The 21,054-nt window shown below is 49.4% G+C and overlaps 1 protein-coding gene across 1 annotated transcript; it reads left to right on the top strand.

Annotated features, from left to right (window-relative positions):
• Window positions 1-1,608: 1,608 nt before the first annotated feature.
• znf347 (zinc finger protein 347) lies at window positions 1,609-18,828 on the top strand. Its single transcript, XM_031897399.1, has 12 exons — window positions 1,609-1,755; window positions 3,869-4,511; window positions 5,291-5,417; window positions 6,625-7,214; window positions 7,716-7,791; window positions 11,185-11,624; window positions 12,953-12,986; window positions 13,762-14,222; window positions 14,980-15,025; window positions 15,724-16,163; window positions 16,290-16,413; window positions 17,263-18,828. The coding sequence occupies exons 2-12, from the start codon at window positions 3,882-3,884 to the stop codon at window positions 17,892-17,894; spliced, it is 3,600 nt and encodes a 1,199-aa protein (XP_031753259.1). The 5' UTR covers window positions 1,609-1,755; window positions 3,869-3,881; the 3' UTR covers window positions 17,895-18,828.
• Window positions 18,829-21,054: the final 2,226 nt, after the last annotated feature.

The following is a 21,054-nucleotide window of genomic DNA, read 5'->3' on the forward strand; positions in this document are numbered from 1 at the left end:
TTACAGTAGGGGGTACAGTATCCCTTATAATACATGAGTGATACTCAGAGTTCCCTGTATAACTCAGCCTGCAGCCTTGTGCCTTTATATGGGCACAGAACCCCTCAGTGACTGCTAATATCCTTATCATTTACAGTAGGGGGTACATTATCCCTTATAATACATGAGTGATACTCAGAGTTCCCTGTATAACTCAGCCTGCAGCCTTGTGCCTTTATATGGGGGGCACAGAACCCTCAGTGACTGCTAATATCCTTATCATTTACAGTAGGGGGTACATTATCCCTTATAATACATGAGTGATACTCAGAGTTCCCTGTATAACTCAGCCTGCAGCCTTGTGCCTTTATATGGGCACAGAACCCCTCAGTGACTGCTAATATCCTTATCATTTACAGTAGGGGGTACATTATCCCTTATAATACATGAGTGATACTCAGAGTTCCCTGTATAACTCAGCCTGCAGCCTTGTGCCTTTATATGGGCACAGAACCCCTCAGTGACTGCTAATATCCTTATCATTTACAGTAGGGGGTACATTATCCCTTATAATACATGAGTGATACTCAGAGTTCCCTGTATAACTCAGCCTGCAGCCTTGTGCCTTTATATGGGGGCACAGAACCCCTCAGTGACTGCTAATATCCTTATCATTTACAGTAGGGGGTACATTATCCCTTATAATACATGAGTGATACTCAGAGTTCCCTGTATAACTCAGCCTGCAGCCTTGTGCCTTTATATGGGGGGCACAGAACCCCTCAGTGACTGCTAATATCCTTATCATTTACAGTAGGGGGTACATTATCCCTTATAATACATGAGTGATACTCAGAGTTCCCTGTATAACTCAGCCTGCAGCCTTGTGCCTTTATATGGGGGGCACAGAACCCCTCAGTGACTGCTAATATCCTTATCATTTACAGTAGGGGGTACAGTATCCCTTATAATACATGAGTGATACTCAGAGTTCCCTGTATAACTCAGCCTGCAGCCTTGTGCCTTTATATGGGGGACACAGAACCCCTCAGTGACTGCTAATATCCTTATCATTTACAGTAGGGGGTACATTATCCCTTATAATACATGAGTGATACTCAGAGTTCCCTGTATAACTCAGCCTGCAGCCTTGTGCCTTTATATGGGGGGCACAGAACCCCTCAGTGACTGCTAATATCCTTATCATTTACAGTAGGGGGTACATTATCCCTTATAATACATGAGTGATACTCAGAGTTCCCTGTATAACTCAGCCTGCAGCCTTGTGCCTTTATATGGGCACAGAACCCCTCAGTGACTGCTAATATCCTTATCATTTACAGTAGGGGGTACATTATCCCTTAGAATACATGAGTGATACTCAGACAGGACATGAGCACCTGTAAATGTATTCCCCGGCCGGACTGCACAATAAAGACTGGATGCTGCCCCTGACTGGTTTTGCCATATTATCCCAGTGCGTTATCTGATACCAAGAGCGCCGGATGACGGGAACATGGGAACCTTCCCTACGTGCGGAACTGTTTATTCCCTATTCGGTTTCCCAGTGACGCCTATAGAGTGCGTACGGGCGACGAGATACATCCTGGGAACAGTAGCTTCTCTCACTCCCATTGGCCAATGGGCGGAAGTGGGCGGAGGAAAGAGCCCCGGTCATGCCGCAGCTGTAAGCGGCTTGTCACCGGGGAGAGGCTGAACCTGGGAAGGAGCCGGAGGGTCGGTGGCTCCCCCTTTGGCCCTGCAGGGGGCTGGGAGGTACGGGAGGGGCTCAGGGATTAGCTCTGTAAGGGGGAGGCAAACTGCAATGTTTATATCCGAGGGGGGAAATAGATTGTCTCTATGTACTGCTGAGGGGTAAGTGCCCCGTACCGTAAGTACATGGGCCCAACCGTGACCTCTCTCGTATGAGCCTGGGGCAGGGGGCTGTTACTGGGTATTCCGGGGGCAAGTAGTGTTGTGTGTCTGTGTGTGTCTGTGTGTGTGTGTATGTGTGTATGTGTGTATGTGTGTGTGTGTGTGTGTGTGTATGTGTGTATGTGTATGTGTGTGTGTGTCTGTGTGTGTATATATATACAGAGCCATAGGGACACACACATATAGGGGCAAGGCCCTGCATTATACACTCATGGAGCGCAGAGACTGCACTGTATATACACAGAGTAGGGGAGGAGTCAGTACATAATGGGGGGGGGGCAGATAATCACAGGCTCTATATGGAGATGGGGCTGAGTGCTAAGGGGGGGCCGGGCACCAATATTATATAGGAAGGGGTGAGGCCATTGTACTGAATATTTACAGAGGCAGGCTATTCTGTATAAGCACCAATGGGATGCACAGGCTGGACTGTATAGGTACCCATGGGAGACAGACTGTTCATGCAGGAGAGAGACAGACAGACATATATGCAGAGGGGGCAAAGGAGACATGCTAGACTGTATAAGCACCAATGGGAGACAGGCTAAATATTCATGGAGGGGAGAGACAGGCTGGACTGTATAGGTACCAGTGAGAGGCAGACAGTTCATGGAGGAGAGTGACAGATGTATATGCAGAGGGGGCAAAAGAGACATGCTAGACTGTATAAGCACCAATGGGAGACAGGTTACATATTCATGGACGGGAGAGAGAGGCTACATATTCATGGATGAGAGAGACAGGCTGGGCTGTATAGGTACCAGTGAGAGACAGGCTAAATATTCATGGATGAGAGAGACAGGCTGGACTGTATAGGTACCAGTGAGAGACAGGCTAAATATTCATGGATGAGAGAGACAGGCTGGACTGTATAGGTACCAGTGAGAGACAGGCTAAATATTCATGGATGAGAGAGACAGGCTGGACTGTATAGGTACCAGTGGGAGACAGGCTAAATATTCATGGATAGGAGAGACAGGCTGGACTGTATAGGTACCAGTGGGAGACAGGCCAAATATTCATGGATAGGAGAGACAGGCTGGGCTGTATAGGCACCAGTGGGAGACAGACAGTTCATGGATGAGAGAGACAGGCTGGGCTGTATAGGCACCAGTGGGAGACAGACAGTTCATGGATGAGAGAGACAGGCTGGGCTGTATAGGCACCAGTGAGAGACAGACAGTTCATGGATGAGAGAGACAGGCTGGGCTGTATAGGTACCAGTGGGAGACAGACAGTTCATGGAGGGGAGAGACAGGCTGGGCTGTATAGGCACCAGTGAGAGACAGACAGTTCATGGAGGGGAGAGACAGGCTGTGTTGTATAGGCACCAGTGAGAGACAGACAGTTCATGGAAGGGAGAGACAGGCTGGGCTGTATAGGCACCAGTGAGAGACAGACAGTTCATGGAAGGGAGAGACAGGCTGGGCTGTATAGGCACCAGTGAGAGACAGACAGTTCATGGATGAGAGAGACAGGCTGGGCTGTATAGGTACCAGTGGGAGACAGACAGTTCATGGAGGGGAGAGACAGGCTGGGCTGTATAGGTACCAGTGAGAGACAGACAGTTCATGGAGGGGAGAGACAGGCTGGGCTGTATAGGTACCAGTGGGAGACAGACAGTTCATGGAGGGGAGAGACAGGCTGGGCTGTATAGGTACCAGTGAGAGACAGACAGTTCATGGAGGGGAGAGACAGGCTGGGCTGTATAGGTACCAGTGGGAGACAGACAGTTCATGGAGGGGAGAGACAGGCTGGGCTGTATAGGTACCAGTGGGAGACAGACAGTTCATGGAGGGGAGAGACAGGCTGGGCTGTATAGGTACCAGTGAGAGACAGACAGTTCATGGAGGAGCGAGACAGACGTATATGCAGAGGGGGTGGAGAGACTCGGGTACAGGCCAATCATTATTCTCCTACAAGGAATGAGCTGAACCTTCTTTTCACCTGGCAGGGGAAGAGGAACCATGGAAGACAAGAATATTGGCGCTGGGACTATAAAGGTGGAGGCTCCGGACATTATCCTGGATCAGGTGACGGCAGCGATGCAGCTTCAGGAACAGCTGAAGGGGGAGCCACCGATGGACGGGGCGGTTCTGGCTGGTACCATGGACTGCTTAGTTGACTACAATTTAGGGACCCAGCTCACAGTGGAGCAAGAGATCCAAATCGGTGATGGCCCCCCTCAGTGCCTCCAGTATGACATGAACTGCCTTCCTAAAAAGCCCCCCAAGTCTCGGCAGAGGAAGCCTTCTGGGGAGGGGCAGTTTGCTTGTGGGCAGTGCAGTAAAAGCTTTGCCCGTAGCATGGACTTAGCCAAGCACGAAAAGGCTCACAAGGGCGAGAGAACCTTCATGTGTAACATTTGTGGGAAAAACTTCCGCCGGCACACGTCGCTGCTGATCCACGCGCGTATCCACACCGGGGAGCGGCCCTACCAGTGCACCGTGTGCGGCAAGAGCTTCGTGCAGCGGCAGCACCTCACTACTCACCAGAGAACTCACACAGGGGAGAAACCCTTCCAGTGCATCGAGTGTGGCAAAGGCTTCCGCTGGCGCTCGGAGCTCCTCAAGCATCAGAAGAACCACGCGGACAAGGTAACGCCGAGCGTCTGCACCTTCTCTCCCTGTCATGCAGCTTCTCCGTGTCTGTGCCGCTTCCCCTTTAAAGGAGACTTGCTATATGGGGAAGGTTGGATACCAGTTTTAAAAAGGCTCCTGGTGGGGTAAGGGGGGCTTCATAGGCTACTGCTTAAAGGGGATATAAACCCTGCTGCCCAGCGCGGCTCAACCCAACGTTACTCAGTTGTTACTGGGCTACAAATCCCACAATAATGTAACATATAATGAAGCTTGGGGCATGCTGGGAGCTGTAGTCCAGCAACATCAGGGCTGTATTCTTAAAGCAATATTGCCCAATAAAACTTTCCCCCAAATCCCCACAGCCAGCGACTGCTTTAACATGCGAAAAATCCTCCAATGAGAATCCCAGCTGATGTGAGTAAATCCGGCTCCCTGTTCTCTGTTCCTGCAATTGGAGTTGGGAGCAATAAGCACAGTTTCCCAGCACTGAACAAGTCTGTCCCTTTATCCCCATGTCTGATTCCTGTGCCATATAATGAGGGGAGAAAATGCCATCATTATCTCTATATGTAAGGTACCAGCAAGGGGCCTGACACAGTGCTGGGAATCAGCATTCTCACTGGGCAGTTCTTTTGCATTTATAATCAACTTATTTATCAGTACAATTCTCATTGGGGAATTTCCTTGCATCTGTAATTGGTTTTTTTTAATACCCTAGACACTATCCCCTCTCGCTGTACCCTCCCCCTACTCGGGATTGGTGGGTTCTCACTGTGTACCCCTTATGGTTTCAGGCCTCGGTGGCATTTGATGACCTGGCTTCGTCTTTCTCTAAAGAAGAATGGATGGAGCTGGAGGAATGGCAGAAGGAGCTGTACAGGAACGTCATGAAGGAGACCTCGGAGACATTAATATCACTCGGTGAGGGAAGGAATTTAATATCCCTTCCAACAGTCACACAGAGGGAATAGGGAAACATTCCCTTTTAAAGAGAGGTTGCTGAAACAATTTAGTTTTGTACCATTGCCCATGCTGGGGGTGGGTCTTGCTGCGGGTGGGTCATGCTACAGGTGGGACTAGTTGTGGGTGGGTGGGACTAGCTGCGGGTGGGACTAGCTGCGTGTGGTTGGGTCTTGCTATGGGTGGGACTAGCTGTGGGTGGGTCTTGCTGTGGGTGGGTGGGTCTTGCTGTGGGTGGGTGGGACTAGCTGTGGGTGGGTGGGACTAGCTGTGGGGGGGACTAGCTGTGGGTGGGTGGGACTAGCTGTGGGTGGGTGGGACTAGCTGTGGGTGGGTGGGACTAGCTGTGGGTGGTTGGGACTAGCTGTGGGTGGTTGGGACTAGCTGTGGGTGGTTGGGACTAGCTGTGGGTGGTTGGGACTAGCTGTGGGTGGTTGGGACTAGCTGTGGGTGGTTGGGACTAGCTGTGGGTGGTTGGGACTAGCTGTGGGTGGTTGGGACTAGCTGTGGGTGGGACTAGCTGTGGGTGGGTCTTGCTATTGGTGCCACTAGGTACAGGTGGGGCTAGCTGTGGGTGGGGCTAGCTGTGGGTGGGACTAGCTGTGGGTGGGTGGGTCTTGCTATGGGTGCCACTAGGTACAGGTGGGGCTAGCTGTGGGTGGGGCTAGCTGTGGGTGGGGCTAGCTGTGGGTGGGGCTAGCTGTGGGTGGGGCTAGCGGTGGGTGGGTCTTGCTATGGGTGCCACTAGGTACAGGTGGGGCTAGCTGTGGGTGGGGCTAGCTGTGGGTGGGACTAGCTGTGGGTGGGTGGGTCTTGCTATGGGTGCCACTAGGTACAGGTGGGACTAGCTGTGGGTGGGACTTGCTATAGCTGGTTTAGCCCTTAGTTACTAACTCACTTGTGACTGATGGATCCATTGAGTAGATGTTTAAACTTAGCCCCTTGTTCCTGTGTGAGGGGAGCAGGAACATCTAGGAGGTGCTATTTAAAGGAACAGTAGCCAAAAAATTAAAAAGGTTTAAACTAATTAATGTATAATGTACTGTTGCCCTGCACTGGTAAGAGCTGTGTGTTTGCTTTAGAAACCCTACTGTCATTTATATAAATACCCTGTAGTCGCGGGGGCAGCTATCCAAGCACAGGTTTCTCATGCATTTCTGTGTTGCAGGGGAAGGCCTGGTGGAGAAAGCTATCGGGGAAAAGGATTCTGACGCACTTGAACCCGCCGCCAGTCTAGCGATGGACTGTACCAATAACCTCCCATTTTGCCCCGAAGGAGCCGTTACTTGCAGCAGCCAGTTGGACAGAGGGGAGGGGCAGCTGAGCCAGCCATTGGGCACGGCAGAGGGGAAGGGTGTGGCCTTTACAGAAGGAGTAGATAAAATGCGAGTGAAGTTCTTGGACCCCGCCCCCAAGGCGGAGAGGCCTCACACTTGCGCAGAGTGCAACAAAGTGTTTTACAGCAAGCGGACGCTCAAGGCCCATTTACGGGCCCACCTGGGGGACAGGTCCTATATCTGCAACGTGTGCGGTAAGTGCTTCCGCCGGCACACCTCCCTGCTCATCCACGAGCGCATCCATACGGGCGAGCGACCCTACCAGTGCCCCCAGTGCGGCAAGAGCTTCGTACAGCGGCAGCACCTCAACACCCACCAGAAAACTCACACCGGGGAGAGACCCTTCCAGTGCGCGGAGTGCGGCAAAGGCTTCCGCTGGCGCTCAGAGCTGGCCAAGCACCACAAGGTCCATGAAGAGGAGGTAAATCCTGTTACATAACATCTAATCCATGGGGGTTTGATCCCTTGTCGCTTGGGTGGGTGGGTGGGGGGGGTAATGTTAAAGGGGAGGTTCACCTTTAAATATGTTATAGAATGGCCAATTCTAAGCAACTTTTCAATTGGTCTTCATTATTTATTTTTTATAGTTTTGTAATTATTTGCCTTCTTTTTCTAACTCTTTGCAGCTTTCAAATGGGGGTCACTGACCCCGGCAGCCAAACCCTATTGCTCTGTGAGGCTCCAGTTTTATTGTTACTTTATATCACTTAACTTTCCATTCAGTTCCCCTTCTATTTATTTATCAGTCTTTCATTCAGACCACACTCTGGTTGCTAAGGTCATTTGGATCCTAGCAACCAGATAGCTGCTGAACAAAAAACAAAATAATTAAAAAACACTACAAATAATAAAAAAATGAAGACCAATTGCAAATTCGGGACCTGAATGGTAATCTGAATAATAATTTCTCTTTGTGACTCAGGTGGCAGACAGCTCGGCCAAGGACGAGAGGGGCGAATCGGATATTGGCGAGAAGAGTGGCAGTTCTGTCAGCGCAGGTAAGGGGGCGGGGTCTCTCCTTTGTCATTTGATAAGTACGCCTTGTCTGCGGAGCACCCTTCTGGCTGAGGATGCTGGGAAATTTAGCAAAATGGTCATTATTCATGGTAACTACTTCAGGGCCAACTTGTGTTTCAGGTCTCATTTATACTTCGCTGGTCGGCACTAGGCATCGTATTAAAGGGAAATAGACTTAAAATGAAAAGGAGTCACATACAGTCCGAGGGGCTGCATTCTGTGTATTGTCTTTGTGTAGCAGAGCTTGTTGTAACAGTGTGGATAGTCGGGCTGTCTCCCTAGTTTCACTTGTCTTAAAGGAACAGTAACACCAAAATATAAAACTGTTTTAGTGGAATATAAAAATAAATATAATGTACTGTTGCCCTGCACTGGTATTGCTTCAGTAATACTACTATAGTTTATATAAATACCCCACTGTGTAGCCCCGGGGGCAGCCATTCCTGCACTGGTACAGCTGGGGTGTTTGCTACAGAAACCCTACTATAGTTTATATAAATACCCCGCTGTGTAGCCCCGGGGGCAGTCATTCCTGCACTGGTACAGCTGGGGTGTTTGCTACAGAAACCCTACTATAGTTTATATAAATACCCCGCTGTGTAGCCCCGGGGGCAGCCGTTCCTGCACCGGTACAGCTGGGGTGTTTGCTACAGAAACCCTACTATAGTTTATATAAATACCCCACTGTGTAGCCCCGGGGGCAGCCGTTCCTGCACTGGTACAGCTGGGGTGTTTGCTACAGAAACCCTACTATAGTTTATATAAATACCCCGCTGTGTAGCCCCGGGGGCAGCCGTTCCTGCACTGGTACAGCTGGGGTGTTTGCTACAGAAACCCTACTATAGTTTATATAAATACCCCGCTATGTAGCCCCGGGGGCAGCCATTCCTGCACTGGTACAGCTGGGATGTTTGCTACAGAAACCCTACTATAGTTTATATAAATACCCCGCTGTGTAGCCCCGGGGGCAGCCGTTCCTGCACTGGTACAGCTGGGGTGTTTGCTACAGAAACCCTACTATAGTTTATATAAACACCCCGCTGTGTAGCCCCGGGGGCAGCCGTTCCTGCACTGGTACAGCTGGGGTGTTTGCTACAGAAACCCTACTATAGTTTATATAAATACCCCGCTGTGTAGCCCCGGGGGCAGCCGTTCCTGCACTGGTACAGCTGGGGTGTTTGCTACAGAAACCCTACTATAGTTTATATAAATACCCCGCTGTGTAGCCCCGGGGGCAGCCATTCCTGCACTGGTACAGCTGGGGTGTTTGCTACAGAAACCCTACTATAGTTTATATAAATACCCCGCTGTGTAGCCCCGGGGGCAGCCATTCCTGCACTGGTACAGCTGGGGTGTTTGCTACAGAAACCCTACTATAGTTTATATAAATACCCTGCTGTGTAGCCCCGGGGGCAGCCGTTCCTGCACTGGTACAGCTGGGGTGTTTGCTACAGAAACCCTACTATAGTTTATATAAATACCCCGCTGTGTAGCCCCGGGGGCAGCCATTCCTGCACTGGTACAGCTGGGGTGTTTGCTGCAGAAACCCTACTATAGTTTATATAAATACCCCGCTGTGTAGCCCCGGGGGCAGCCATTCCTGCACCGGTACAGCTGGGGTGTTTGCTACAGAAACCCTACTATAGTTTATATAAATACCCCGCTGTGTAGCCCCGGGGGCAGCCATTCCTGCACTGGTACAGCTGGGGTGTTTGCTACAGAAACCCTACTATAGTTTATATATATATATATATGGTGTTACTGTTCCTTTAACTGGTTCAGAGTCTCAGCAGTTGTCTGGATTCTAGGGTCCAATTCACCCTAGCAACGGTGCAGCAGTTGGAATGAGATACTTGAAGATGAAACAGGAGAGGCCTGAATAGAAAGATAAGTACCAATAACACTGTAGCCTCACAGGGCAGTAGGTTTCTGGCTAGTGGAGTTGTGATGCCAATTTGCCAAGTCCCACCAGTGATTCCACTTTCCTTAAATATCTCATTGATCCCCTCCCTTGAGCGGGGCCAGGCAAATGCTACAACAAGCTCTTTTATACAAGCGGTCAGTAGATTCCAGTAGCCAAAAGTACCAGCCAGTGTCTATAAAATGTCTGTTTTTGATAGTGGTAGAGTAGCTATACAGTCTAATGATTCCCAGTCTAATCATTCCTTTGCATAAGTAGCCATGACGGGCTGGGGGTGTAATTAGCGAGGCTGTGCCTAAGGCTATATACCTAGAGAAGCAGAGGGCAGCCATTTGCTATTGCTGGGGTACAGTGTTACACCCATGGGAGCAGTACCAAGTTGGTAAATTGCAAAAAAAATTGACCTTTTATAGAACCTGGCTCGGAATACAAGTATCTAAATAGATTTGGCCTCTTTTTCATTTTCAGGTTAGTTCCCCTTTAATACTCTTAAACTGCACAGTCCGCATCACTGAAATACCAGCCACAGTAATTGGGTAAGTGACCAGAACTATGTGACGTACTCGCCCCGCTGAAATTCTGTTACTGTTGGTTCTGTCGGGCAGCTCAGCAGCCATCCCATAATGCTCTAGTACATGTGCAGCACCATATTCCTTCCCCGGTAACCAGGGAGGAACTGGCATGGCCAGAGAGAGTCCCAAACTGCTCCTTTTGCATTTTGATTGGTGGATAGGGCTGCTTCCTAGTTGGTTTGCAGGGTCCCCCCATCCCCTTTATCTGACAGACTTCAAGAGGGGCATCGTTATCCCTTTAAAAGGAGTGATTCACCTTTATGTTTTAGTATGTTATAAACTGCCTATTCTAAGCAACTTTTCAATTGGTCTTCAGCATTTATTATCGTTTTTGATCTATTTGCCTTTTTCTTCTACTCTTTGCAGCTTTCAAATGGGGGTCACTGACCCCGGCAGCCAAACCCTATTGCTCTGTGAGGCTCCAGTTTTATTGTTATTGTTACTTTTTATTCCTTATCTTTCTATTCAGCCCCTCCCCTATTCATATACCTGCCTCTCGTTCAACCCACTCCCTGGTTGCTAAGGTAATTTGAGCCCTAGCAACAGGAGAACTGACCCCGGCAGCCAAACCCTATTGCTCTGTGAGGCTCCAGTTTTATTGTTATTGTTACTTTTTATTCCTTATCTTTCTATTCAGACCCTCCCCTATTCATATACCAGCCTCTCATTCAAACCACTGCCTGGTTACTAAGGTAACTTAGACCCTGGCAACCAGATAGCTGCTGAAACTCCAAACTGGAAAACTGCTGAACTAAAAAACTACCAGTAATAAAAAATGAAGACCAATTGCAAATTGTCTCAGAATATCACTCTCTACCTTATACTAAAAGTTAACTCGAAGGTGAACTTCCCCTTTAACCATTTGTGGTGTCTCTGTCTAGGAGGTGCAAATGCAGGAAAACGGGTGACTGATTCCCAGAACAAAAGGGGAGGAGCTGCGAGACCCCGTGGGGCTCATACACACCCCCGCAATCCCAGATCTGACAAAGCACACGCGTGTGCCGAGTGCGGAAAGGTCTTCTACAATAAGCGGACGCTGAAGTCGCACCTGAGGGCTCACCTGGGGGAGAGGTCGTACATCTGTAACGTGTGCGGCAAGTGTTTCCGTCGGCATACGGCGCTGCTTATACACGAGCGCATCCACACCGGCGAGCGACCCTACAAGTGCATCCAGTGCGGCAAGAGATTTGTGCAACAGCAGCACCTCACCACCCACCTCAGGACTCACACCGGCATCAAGCCCTTCCCTTGTGATGTGTGTGGGAACAGCTACCGCTGGCGATCAGAGCTGGCCAAACACCAGAAGGTCCACGAGGAGGAGGTAAAAGAAGTTGGCAAAAAAACATAATTATTGGTTAAACCACGATGTGCAGCAGGGTTTATATCCCCTTTAAAGTAATGGATGAATTCAGGCACTGCGAGGAGGATCAATGTGACCGCAGAGGGAAAGGGGATCAATGTGAGCGCAGGGGGAAAGGGGATCAATGTGACCTCAGGGGGAAAGGGGATCAATGTGAGCGCAGGGGGAAAGGGGATCAATGTGACCTCAGGGGGAAAGGGGATCAATGTGACCTCAGGGGGAAAGGGGATCAGTGTGACCGCAGAGGGAAAGGGGATCAATGTGACCGCAGAGGGAAAGGGGATCAATGTGACCGCAGAGGGAAAGGGGATCAATGTGACCGCAGAGGGAAAGGGGATCAATGTGACCGCAGAGGGAAAGGGGATCAATGTGACCGCAGAGGGAAAGGGGATCAATGTGACCGCAGGGGGAAAGGGGATCAATGTGACCGCAGGGGGAAAGGGGATCAATGTGACCGCAGAGGGAAAGGGGATCAATGTGACCGCAGGGGGAAAGGGGATCAATGTGACCGCAGAGGGAAAGGGGATCAATGTGACCGCAGGGGGAAAGGGGATCAATGTGACCGCAGGGGGAAAGGGGATCAATGTGACCGCAGAGGGAAAGGGGATCAATGTGACCGCAGGGGGAAAGGGGATCAATGTGACCGCAGGGGGAAAGGGGATCAATGTGACCGCAGAGGGAAAGGGGATCAATGTGACCGCAGGGGGAAAGGGGATCAATGTGACCGCAGAGGGAAAGGGGATCAATGTGACCACATATACACCTGTAGGCATTGCTTGTAGCTCATTTAGTGTGAGATTTGGGGTGAATGTTTTTGCTGCCTTAGATGTTTTTATAACTATGGTTTAATGAGTGACTCAATATTTTCCCAAATCTGTTCCCATTTCGTGAACTATAGAGGGGCCCTGGCCAAAGGTTGGATCTTCAAATGGGGTTTGGACTAAGAAAGTTTGGCAGCCACTGCCATAGTGGGAAGGGGGAGGGATGCGATTTGGGGCCAGATTTGGGGCCAGATTTGGGGCCAGATTTGGGGCCAGATTTGGGGCCAGATTTGGGGGCAGATTTGGGGGCAGATTTGGGGGCAGATTTGGGGGCAGATGTGTGGGCAAGTAGTGAAAGGGAAGGGGCACAGAGAGGCAGGGATAGATGTTGGGTAGATAGGAGATAGAGTTCTTGCCCAGAGAGAGTGAGAGCAGCCTGAGAGAGACATGGGAAATAGGAGAGACTTCAGGCCTGAATTTGCCAGAAATTTATATTCAATATTGACTTCTAATATTTGTGTTTTCTAGAACTCTGGAAACGGCTCTGAGGACGGGCAGAAAGGTGAGTTCTGAGCCGCAGCTGGGTGGCATGTTGTGGGTAACCCACAAGGGTGCCGGGGTAACAACTTCAGTCTCCATGTTTCTCCTTCTTTCCATTGAGCTTGGCCCTTGGGGGGCATTAAAGACGTTCTCCTCTATTATAGAGAGCGCCATTAAGAGGAGACCGCAGAGGGAAAGGGGATAAATGTGACCGCAGAGGGAAAGGGGGTCAATGTGACCGCAAGGGGAAAGGGGATCAATGTGACCGCAGAGGGAAAGGGGATCAATGTGACCGCAGGGGGAAAGGGGATCAATGTGACCGCAGGGGGAAAGGGGATCAATGTGACCGCAGAGGGAAAGGGGATCAATGTGACCGCAGAGGGAAAGGGGATAAATGTGACCGCAGAGGGAAAGGGGATCAATGTGACCGCAGGGGGAAAGGGGATCAATGTGACCGCAGGGGGAAAGGGGATCAATGTGACCGCAGGGGGAAAGGGGATCAATGTGATCTCAGAGGGAAAGGGGATCAATGTGATCTCAGAGGGAAAGGGGATCAATGTGATCTCAGAGGGAAAGGGGATCAATGTGATCACAGAGGGAAAGGGGATAAATGTGACTGCAGAGGGAAAGGGGATCAATGTGACTGCAGAGGGAAAGGGGATCAATGTGATCGCAGGGGGAAAGGGGATCAATGTGACCGCAGGGGGAAAGGGGATCCCCCCTATTTAATATAAATATAGTTTTTCCTTCTTTCGAATGAGCTTGGGGGGCACTAAAGACATTCTCCTCTATTACAGAGAGCGCCATTAAGAGGAGATGTCTCCGGCGAGTGGACAGAGGCACCTTGGGCACTTTGGAAAGAGGCAAAGCTCTGGGGAAGCGGGCACGACTGCTCTTGAGACAGAGAGCTCAGAAGGCAGAGCGCACTCACTCCTGCCCAGAGTGTGGGAAGAACTTTATCAACAAACGCACTCTGCGCAGCCACCAGCGCGTACACACGGACGAACGCTCCTACATCTGTAACGTGTGCGGGAAGAGCTTCCGGAGGCACACCTCTCTGCTCATCCACGAGCGCATCCACACCGGCGAGCGGCCCTACCAGTGCGCCCAGTGCGGCAAGAGCTTTGTGCAGCGGCAGCACCTCACCACCCACCTAAAGACCCACACGGGGGAGAAACCCTTCCAATGTGCCCAGTGTGGCAAAGGCTTCCGCTGGAGGTCCGAGCTGGCCAAGCATCAGAAGGTGCACGAGGATGAGGTACTTCCTGTTTGATTACATCAGTGGGGTATCAGAGTTGTAGTTAAAGGGGATGTAAACCCAACTATAACGCCATCCCACAGCGCCCCCTAGTTTTGCTATAGACGTTGCCAAAAAACATCATTATAGATGCAAGGAAATTCCCCAATGAGAATTGTACTGATAAATAAGTTGATTATAAATGCAAAAGAACTGCCCAGTGAGAATGCTGATTCACTGTGTCAGGCCCCTTGCTGGTACCTTACATATAGAGATAATGATGGCATTTTCTCCCGTCATTATATGGCACAGGAATCAGACATGGGGATAAAGGGACAGACTTGTTCAGTGCTGGGAAACTGTGCTTATTGCTCCCAACTCCAATTGCAGGAACAGAGAACAGGGAGCCGGATTTACTCACATCAGCTGGGATTCTCATTGGAGGATTTTTCGCATGTTAAAGCAGTCGCTGGCTGTGGGGATTTGGGGGAAAGTTTTATTGGGCAATATTGCTTTAAGAATACAGCCCTGATGTTGCTGGACTACAGCTCCCAGCATGCCCCAAGCTTCATTAAATGTTACATTATTCTGGGATTTGTAGCCCAGTAACAACTGAGTAACGTTAGGTTGAGCCGCGCTCAAGTTACATCCACTTTAAGCAGTACAAGCAGGACCTTGTTTAGCCTGGGGCCCATGGAATGCTGGGAATTATTGTAGCAGCTGCTCTGTTCCATTCATTGGCTGAAACATCTGAATGATTTATTTGTTTATGTTACAGAGTCTTCTGGTCGGGGTGAATTCCTGTAAGAAAAAGGCTTCCCTGGGTAAGTTTATCTGCCCTATCTATGGAGCAGTTGTATATCCAGAACCAATATGTACTGGGGGGATCCCAGAGGGATGTTGTATTGCAGTGCCGCACCGGTGCCTCCGCTGTAATAGCAAGGGAATATTAAACTTGGTTGCTCCAATCTCAGGTCTGGTGGGTTTCTGGGTGTTAGGGGGGTTTGGCTTTTCTGCACTTACTAGATTCCCCCTACCTGTCAGTGAGCTGCAGACTTCAGAAGTCAGGGTGGGAGCTTTGGTGCCTGTATGTTCTCTTCTTTAACAGAAGGAAAGGTTAAGTCCTGGTAAAGCCGCATTGGGATTGGATGGGCTGAAGGGGAAGTTCAGACCGGAGCCATCCAATCCCTGTGTGGCTCTGCCGGGACTAAAGGTGGCCATACACGTTAAGATCCGCGTCGAGGTCGCCAAACGAGCGGATCCACTCCTGACATGCCTGCCTAAGGTGGGCAATATTGGGTTTATTTGATTGTTTGGCCAAATTCAAACACTGGGTATATGGGCTATCGGACTGAGGACCTCATCAACGAGCCAATACAGTCCCAAATCTGGGTCAGTCTAACACTGATTGGACCCAGCTGCTCCCCAGAGGCTTCAGCTGCTCAGAGAGGATATGCTGGAAGCATTGGAAGGTACCTGAACTACTTGCCCTTTAACTTACCCTTACTCTTCTGCTTTTCAGAGAATGAGTGGAAAGGCATGAACGGGACACCGGCACCGCTGGAGCAGAGTGGGGATGTCGGGGGGACAGAGCAGCCACGGCGCCCACCCCAAGAGCGTCTCTTTCAGTGCAGCCAATGCGAGAAGGCCTACCTGCGCAGCTCCGACCTGCTGAAACATCAGAGGAGCCACTTAGGGCACTTAGGGGAGCGGCCGTATGTGTGCAACCAGTGCGGGAAATGCTTCCGCCGGAACACCTCCCTGCTCATCCACGAGCGGATCCACACCGGGGAGCGGCCCTACCAGTGCGCCCAGTGCGGCAAGAGCTTCATACAGAGACAGCACCTCACCACCCACCTGAAGACCCACACGGGGGAGAAGCCCTATCCTTGCAATCTGTGCGGCAAGAGCTACCGGTGGCGCTCGGAGCTGGCGAAACACCAGAGGGTGCATGGAGGAGAGGTAACCTTGGCACAGCCTTATATTGTAGTATTACCCAGAATTCTGTCTCTAAGTGGGAATTGGCCCTGTTCTGCCATGACTGAGATATGGAGATAATAGAAACTCAGTGATGTCTCTGTATTTCAGGCTGCGGTCACATTTGATGACATGGCTGCGTGCTTCCCGGAGGAATGGAAGGACCTGGAAGAATGGCAGAAGGAGCTCTACAAGAATATGATGAAGGAGAACACGGATTCGCTGATATCTTTGGGTAAGGGAGGCACGGGCATTGGGCATTATATAGGGGTATGGGTTCCCTTGTATCAGAACTTTCAGCTGGTCTTCTATCAGCGCATCAGTGGACCCATGCATTGGATATGTGTAGCGCTCTGCCAGTGGGTCTCTGTGCTACCCTTTAATAGAGTGCAATCTCATCTGACCATAGAAGATAATGAGCCTAATGACTGGTTCTGAGCCGTAAAGGGAATATAAACCCAGCCATGATGCTGCCCCACGGCGCCCCCTAGTTTTGCTATAGAAGTTGCCAAAAACCATCATTATAGATGCAAGAAAATTCCCCAATGAGAATTGTACTGATAAATAAGTTGATTATAAATGCAAAAGAACTGCCCAGTGAGAATGCTGATTCCCAGCACTGTGTCAGGCCCCTTGCTGGTACCTTACATATAGAGATAATGATGGCATTTTCTCCCCTCATTATATGGCACAGGAATCAGACATGGGGATAAAGGGACAGACTTGTTCAGTGCTGGGAAACTGTGCTTATTGCTCCCAACTCCAATTGCAGGAACAGAGAACAGGGAGCCGGATTTACTCACATCAGCTGGGATTCTCATTGGGGGATTTTTCGCATGTTAAAGCAGTCGCTGGCTGTGGGGATTTGGGGGAAAGTTTTATTGGGCAATATTGCTTTAAGAATACAGCCCTGATGTTGCTGGACTACAGCTCCCAGCATGCCCCAAGCTTCATTATATGTTACATTATTGTGGGATTTGTAGCCCAGTAACAACTGAGTAACGTTGGGTTGAGCCGCGCTGGGCAGCAGGGTTTATATCCCCTTTAACCTGCTGGTATCTGTCCTTGTTTTTCACACCAATAGGTGAGGTCTGGATCAATAAAAACGGGAAGGAGATGAACCCGGACAGATCGACGGAAGCGCTGGAAGCCTCTGACTCCAAAGACCACATCGTTCTGGGCGTCGAGTCCCTGAATGAGTTGGATCACATGGGTGTCCCCCAAGAAGTCAGGGATTTTGCCAGCAATCATCTCCACGGAGAAGAACCCCAAACTTCAGCCGATGCCCTCAGAGGATTCCGCCAGAACCTGAGCTTCCTGGATCAGCGGCGCCCCCCTCGCGAAAAGCTGTTCTCTTGCGGCGAGTGTGAGAAACGCTTCTCCCGCAGCTCAGACTTGCTCAAGCACCAGAGGAGCCACCAGGCAGGGGAAAAGCCAAATCTGTGCAACGAGTGCGGCAAAGTGTTCCGCCGACGGACGGCGCTCATTATCCACAAGCGAATCCACACGGGGGAACGGCCGTACAAGTGCAAGCAGTGCGGCAAGAGCTTCATCCAAAGGCAGCACCTCACTACCCACGTCAAGACCCACACCGGCGAGAGGCCCTACCCCTGTAACCAGTGTGGGAAAAGCTACCGCTGGAGGTCCGAGCTGCTCAAGCACCAGAAGGTCCACGGGGAGGTACTGGTGGCGCCTGTGGAATATACACAAGGGTGAGGACTGGACTGTGGGTGTTTATGCCAGTGAGTACGGGCAAAGGTGCTGCTTGGTGCTCCAAGGGTTGAAGGGCAGACGCTGAGATGTCCGGCCCTGGCTCTGGGGCAGGGATGTTTCATGGTTCAGCACTTACCCCACGGGATTATGAACCCCGTAACACTCCAGCCTGCTGTCCTACCTAACGGGGGGCATATGGAGGAAATATGGGGTTGGTTTTAATGTGACCAATTGCAAAAGGGCCATGCTGCTCAGCCACTGGCTGTCTTCTCTACCCATATACTAAACCTGCCGGAAAGCTAAATGAGCTCAGTCCCTGTATGATGAAGGTCCGACTGTAACTGCACAGTCTATATGGGGGTGCTGGGGGCACAACTCCCAGCCACACAGAGACATTTGGAGGCTGTAGGACGTGGCTACTCTTCCCAACCAGCAGATCTCTTTCCCTGTATAAGAAGGCTCCTGTTCTGCCTCTTTGGAAGCCCCAGAATGGTTTTAGACCCCCCCCCCAGGATTTTAAAGGTTAATGTATGTCCAACTCCCTGTCTGTTCACATCATTGTTATGAAGTTGTAACGAGGTGTGCTCTCCCTGGGCTCCTCAACTGCTTTTATTTATTAGATTCCCTTGTGCCCTTGGGCTTGGAGGATGCTGATTGGATAAAGATGTGCAGCAATCGCTACATTGGGAATGGGGAGGAGGCTTCTCCCTTCTCTAGCCACACCATGCCCGGCCAATCATTGCACTCAGCCAAATGTGGCCCTGTGCCACCCTCCCGCGCAGCACGGAGCCCCAGGGTTACTCTCCATGAGTTGATTTTTTATTGGGACAGTTTCTGTTCTGTTGGCTGTAACTTTTGTGTTCTGTTTAAAGGGGAACTGCCTCTTCCATAAGAGCAAGCTCTGAACTGGGTGTTTATTAAACCCGTTTCACCTACATTTATTGTCACTGCTCTTCTGTGAATGGAAATAGACCCCAATACAAACAGCTGCTGGAAAGTTCATGTAGGAGCCGCTCATATCATTCAGTAAATACAGTAGAATGCAAGCTTTCAGGACTACTTAGGTCCTTGTTTCAGGCTTGGTATGAGGCTCAGAATGGCTTCCATCTCATGATGAGAACAATATTTTCCCAGGATTTAACCAGAGTCTTTATGATCTTTGAAATCCTCAGTCCATATATAAAGGAGTTTAAGGCAGCTGGGATAATTATGTAGAGTGCAGTGAACAGATGCTTAACATCTTCTGAAACTGTTGGTTCCACTTTCCACACACTGGAAGATGCCAACGCGCACACATAGGCCAACACTGCCACCAGTAAGTGGGTCCCACAGGTGTTTAGAGCTTTGTGTCGGGATTTCCCAGTGGCACTTTTCATGGCTGTGTAGAGTATGGTTGAGTAGGAAATCATAAGTAGAATTCCATCACGTACAGGAACAAGAATGCGTATAATCAGCCCAACTGTCTCTAGTTTGGTGGTGTCTCCACATACAAGACTGAGAATTGCCAGAGGTTCACATGCAAAATCATGTTTGACTTGCAGAACTGGGTCATAGAGGTAAATATGACAAATGGGCAAACCAGGGCGAAGCTCCGAGCTATTACAATGAGTGTGAGTGAGACCAAGAGGTTCTTTGTCATGATGTTATGATAATGCAGTGGCCTACAGATTGCTATGTTTCTGTCTAAGAACATTAATAGCATAACGCCAGACTCACATAAGGACATGAAGTAAATAACAAACATCTGCAGAAGACAGCCAGTCAGGGAAACTTGGTTGAGATGGAATAACAAGTCTAGGAGGAATTTTGGCAATATGGCTGTAGTAACACCCATGTTAATGGCAAAGAACACAGAGATGAGAAAATACATGGGGGAATGGAGGGTCTTCTCATTGTAAATCAGGTGGATGATGAGAGAATTCCCACTCAGGATAACTAAGTAGACGGAAAAGAATGGGATTGCCAGGAGGGGCCTCCATCGAGATATCCCAGGGAAACCCAAGAGAGTAAAGTCAGTGTAGGAGAAAATGAATGACTGGTTGGAGATCCCTGGTTCCATATTTGGCTTTATAGGTTTAGTCAGGTCAGTGTCCGTACGGGATCTGCAGGGCAAGCAAATAGCGTGAGATTTTAGTGAATCTGATAGTCCCATAGAGTCTGTGTTTATTAGAAAATAAAAATGACACAATAACATCTCATGTTTATGGGCTCAAATGATAGAAATAAAAATAATCTCTATTTCTTTATACAAAAATACATATAAATAAGGTCTTTACAAATAATAACATTATAGACAGATCTTCTTTCCCTTCGATCAGACCAAAGCATCAGAGGCCCCCACTTTAGAAGCAGCACAAATGGTTCTTCAGAGTGAGGTTGGGGAATGCCCTGCCGGGGGATGTTGGGTAGGGGGTTCCTACCTGTACTTGATCCCAACTAAGATATAATTACCCCTTATTGGGGCAGAACAGCCCTATTGGGTTTATTTAATGGTTAAACGATTCCCTTTTCTCTGTAATAATAAAACAGTACCTGTACTTGATCCCAACTAAGATATAATTACCCCTTATTGGGGCAGAACAGCCCTATTGGGTTTATTTAATGGTTAAATGATTCCCTTTTCTCTGTAATAATAAAACAGTACCTGTACTTGATCCCAACTAAGATATAATTACCTGTAATTGATCCCAAATAAGATATAAATAATCATTATCGGATGCAAAACAATCCTGTTGGCTTTAATTAATGTTTTATTGATTTTTTTAGTAGACTTAAGTTATGAAGATCCAAATTACGGAAAGACCTCTTATCCGGAATACCCTTGTTCCCGAGCATTCTGGATAATGGGTTCTATACCTGTAGTTACCCAACAGGGAGACCAGGAGTCAGAATACCAGACCTATTAACCAGTAAATTATAAAAATCCAATGCTGTAGAACAACATGGACCTGTAAGTGGAATAAAATGACAAGGCCGGTGCATAGATACAGTATAGCTGCACTGCTGGCACTGCCCGTACACATCCTGCACTTGCTGTTATGACTCCTGCCTGATCCCTGTCTGAAAAGGATGTAAATGTGTTGATTTTGCAGGAGCTGAAATGACAGAAATGACAGTACATATGGGGGTTCCCATTGGGCCCCTACATGCCACATACTTAACT

This window comes from Xenopus tropicalis, chromosome 2, assembly GCF_000004195.4.
Source record: "Xenopus tropicalis strain Nigerian chromosome 2, UCB_Xtro_10.0, whole genome shotgun sequence".
Classification (NCBI taxonomy): domain Eukaryota; kingdom Metazoa; phylum Chordata; class Amphibia; order Anura; family Pipidae; genus Xenopus; species Xenopus tropicalis.

What these genes read in the sequence shown, in the direction of transcription:
- znf347 (XM_031897399.1), top strand. Translation starts at nt 3,882, where the DNA reads ATGGAAGACAAGAATATTGGCGCTGGGACTATAAAGGTGGAGGCTCCG. An exon ending in AGAAGGTCCACGAGGAGGAG is followed by an intron (nt 11,625 to 12,952) that starts GTAAAAGAAGTT and finishes TGTGTTTTCTAG; the next exon opens with AACTCTGGAAACGGCTCTGA. An exon ending in GGATTCGCTGATATCTTTGG is followed by an intron (nt 16,414 to 17,262) that starts GTAAGGGAGGCA and finishes TCACACCAATAG; the next exon opens with GTGAGGTCTGGATCAATAAA.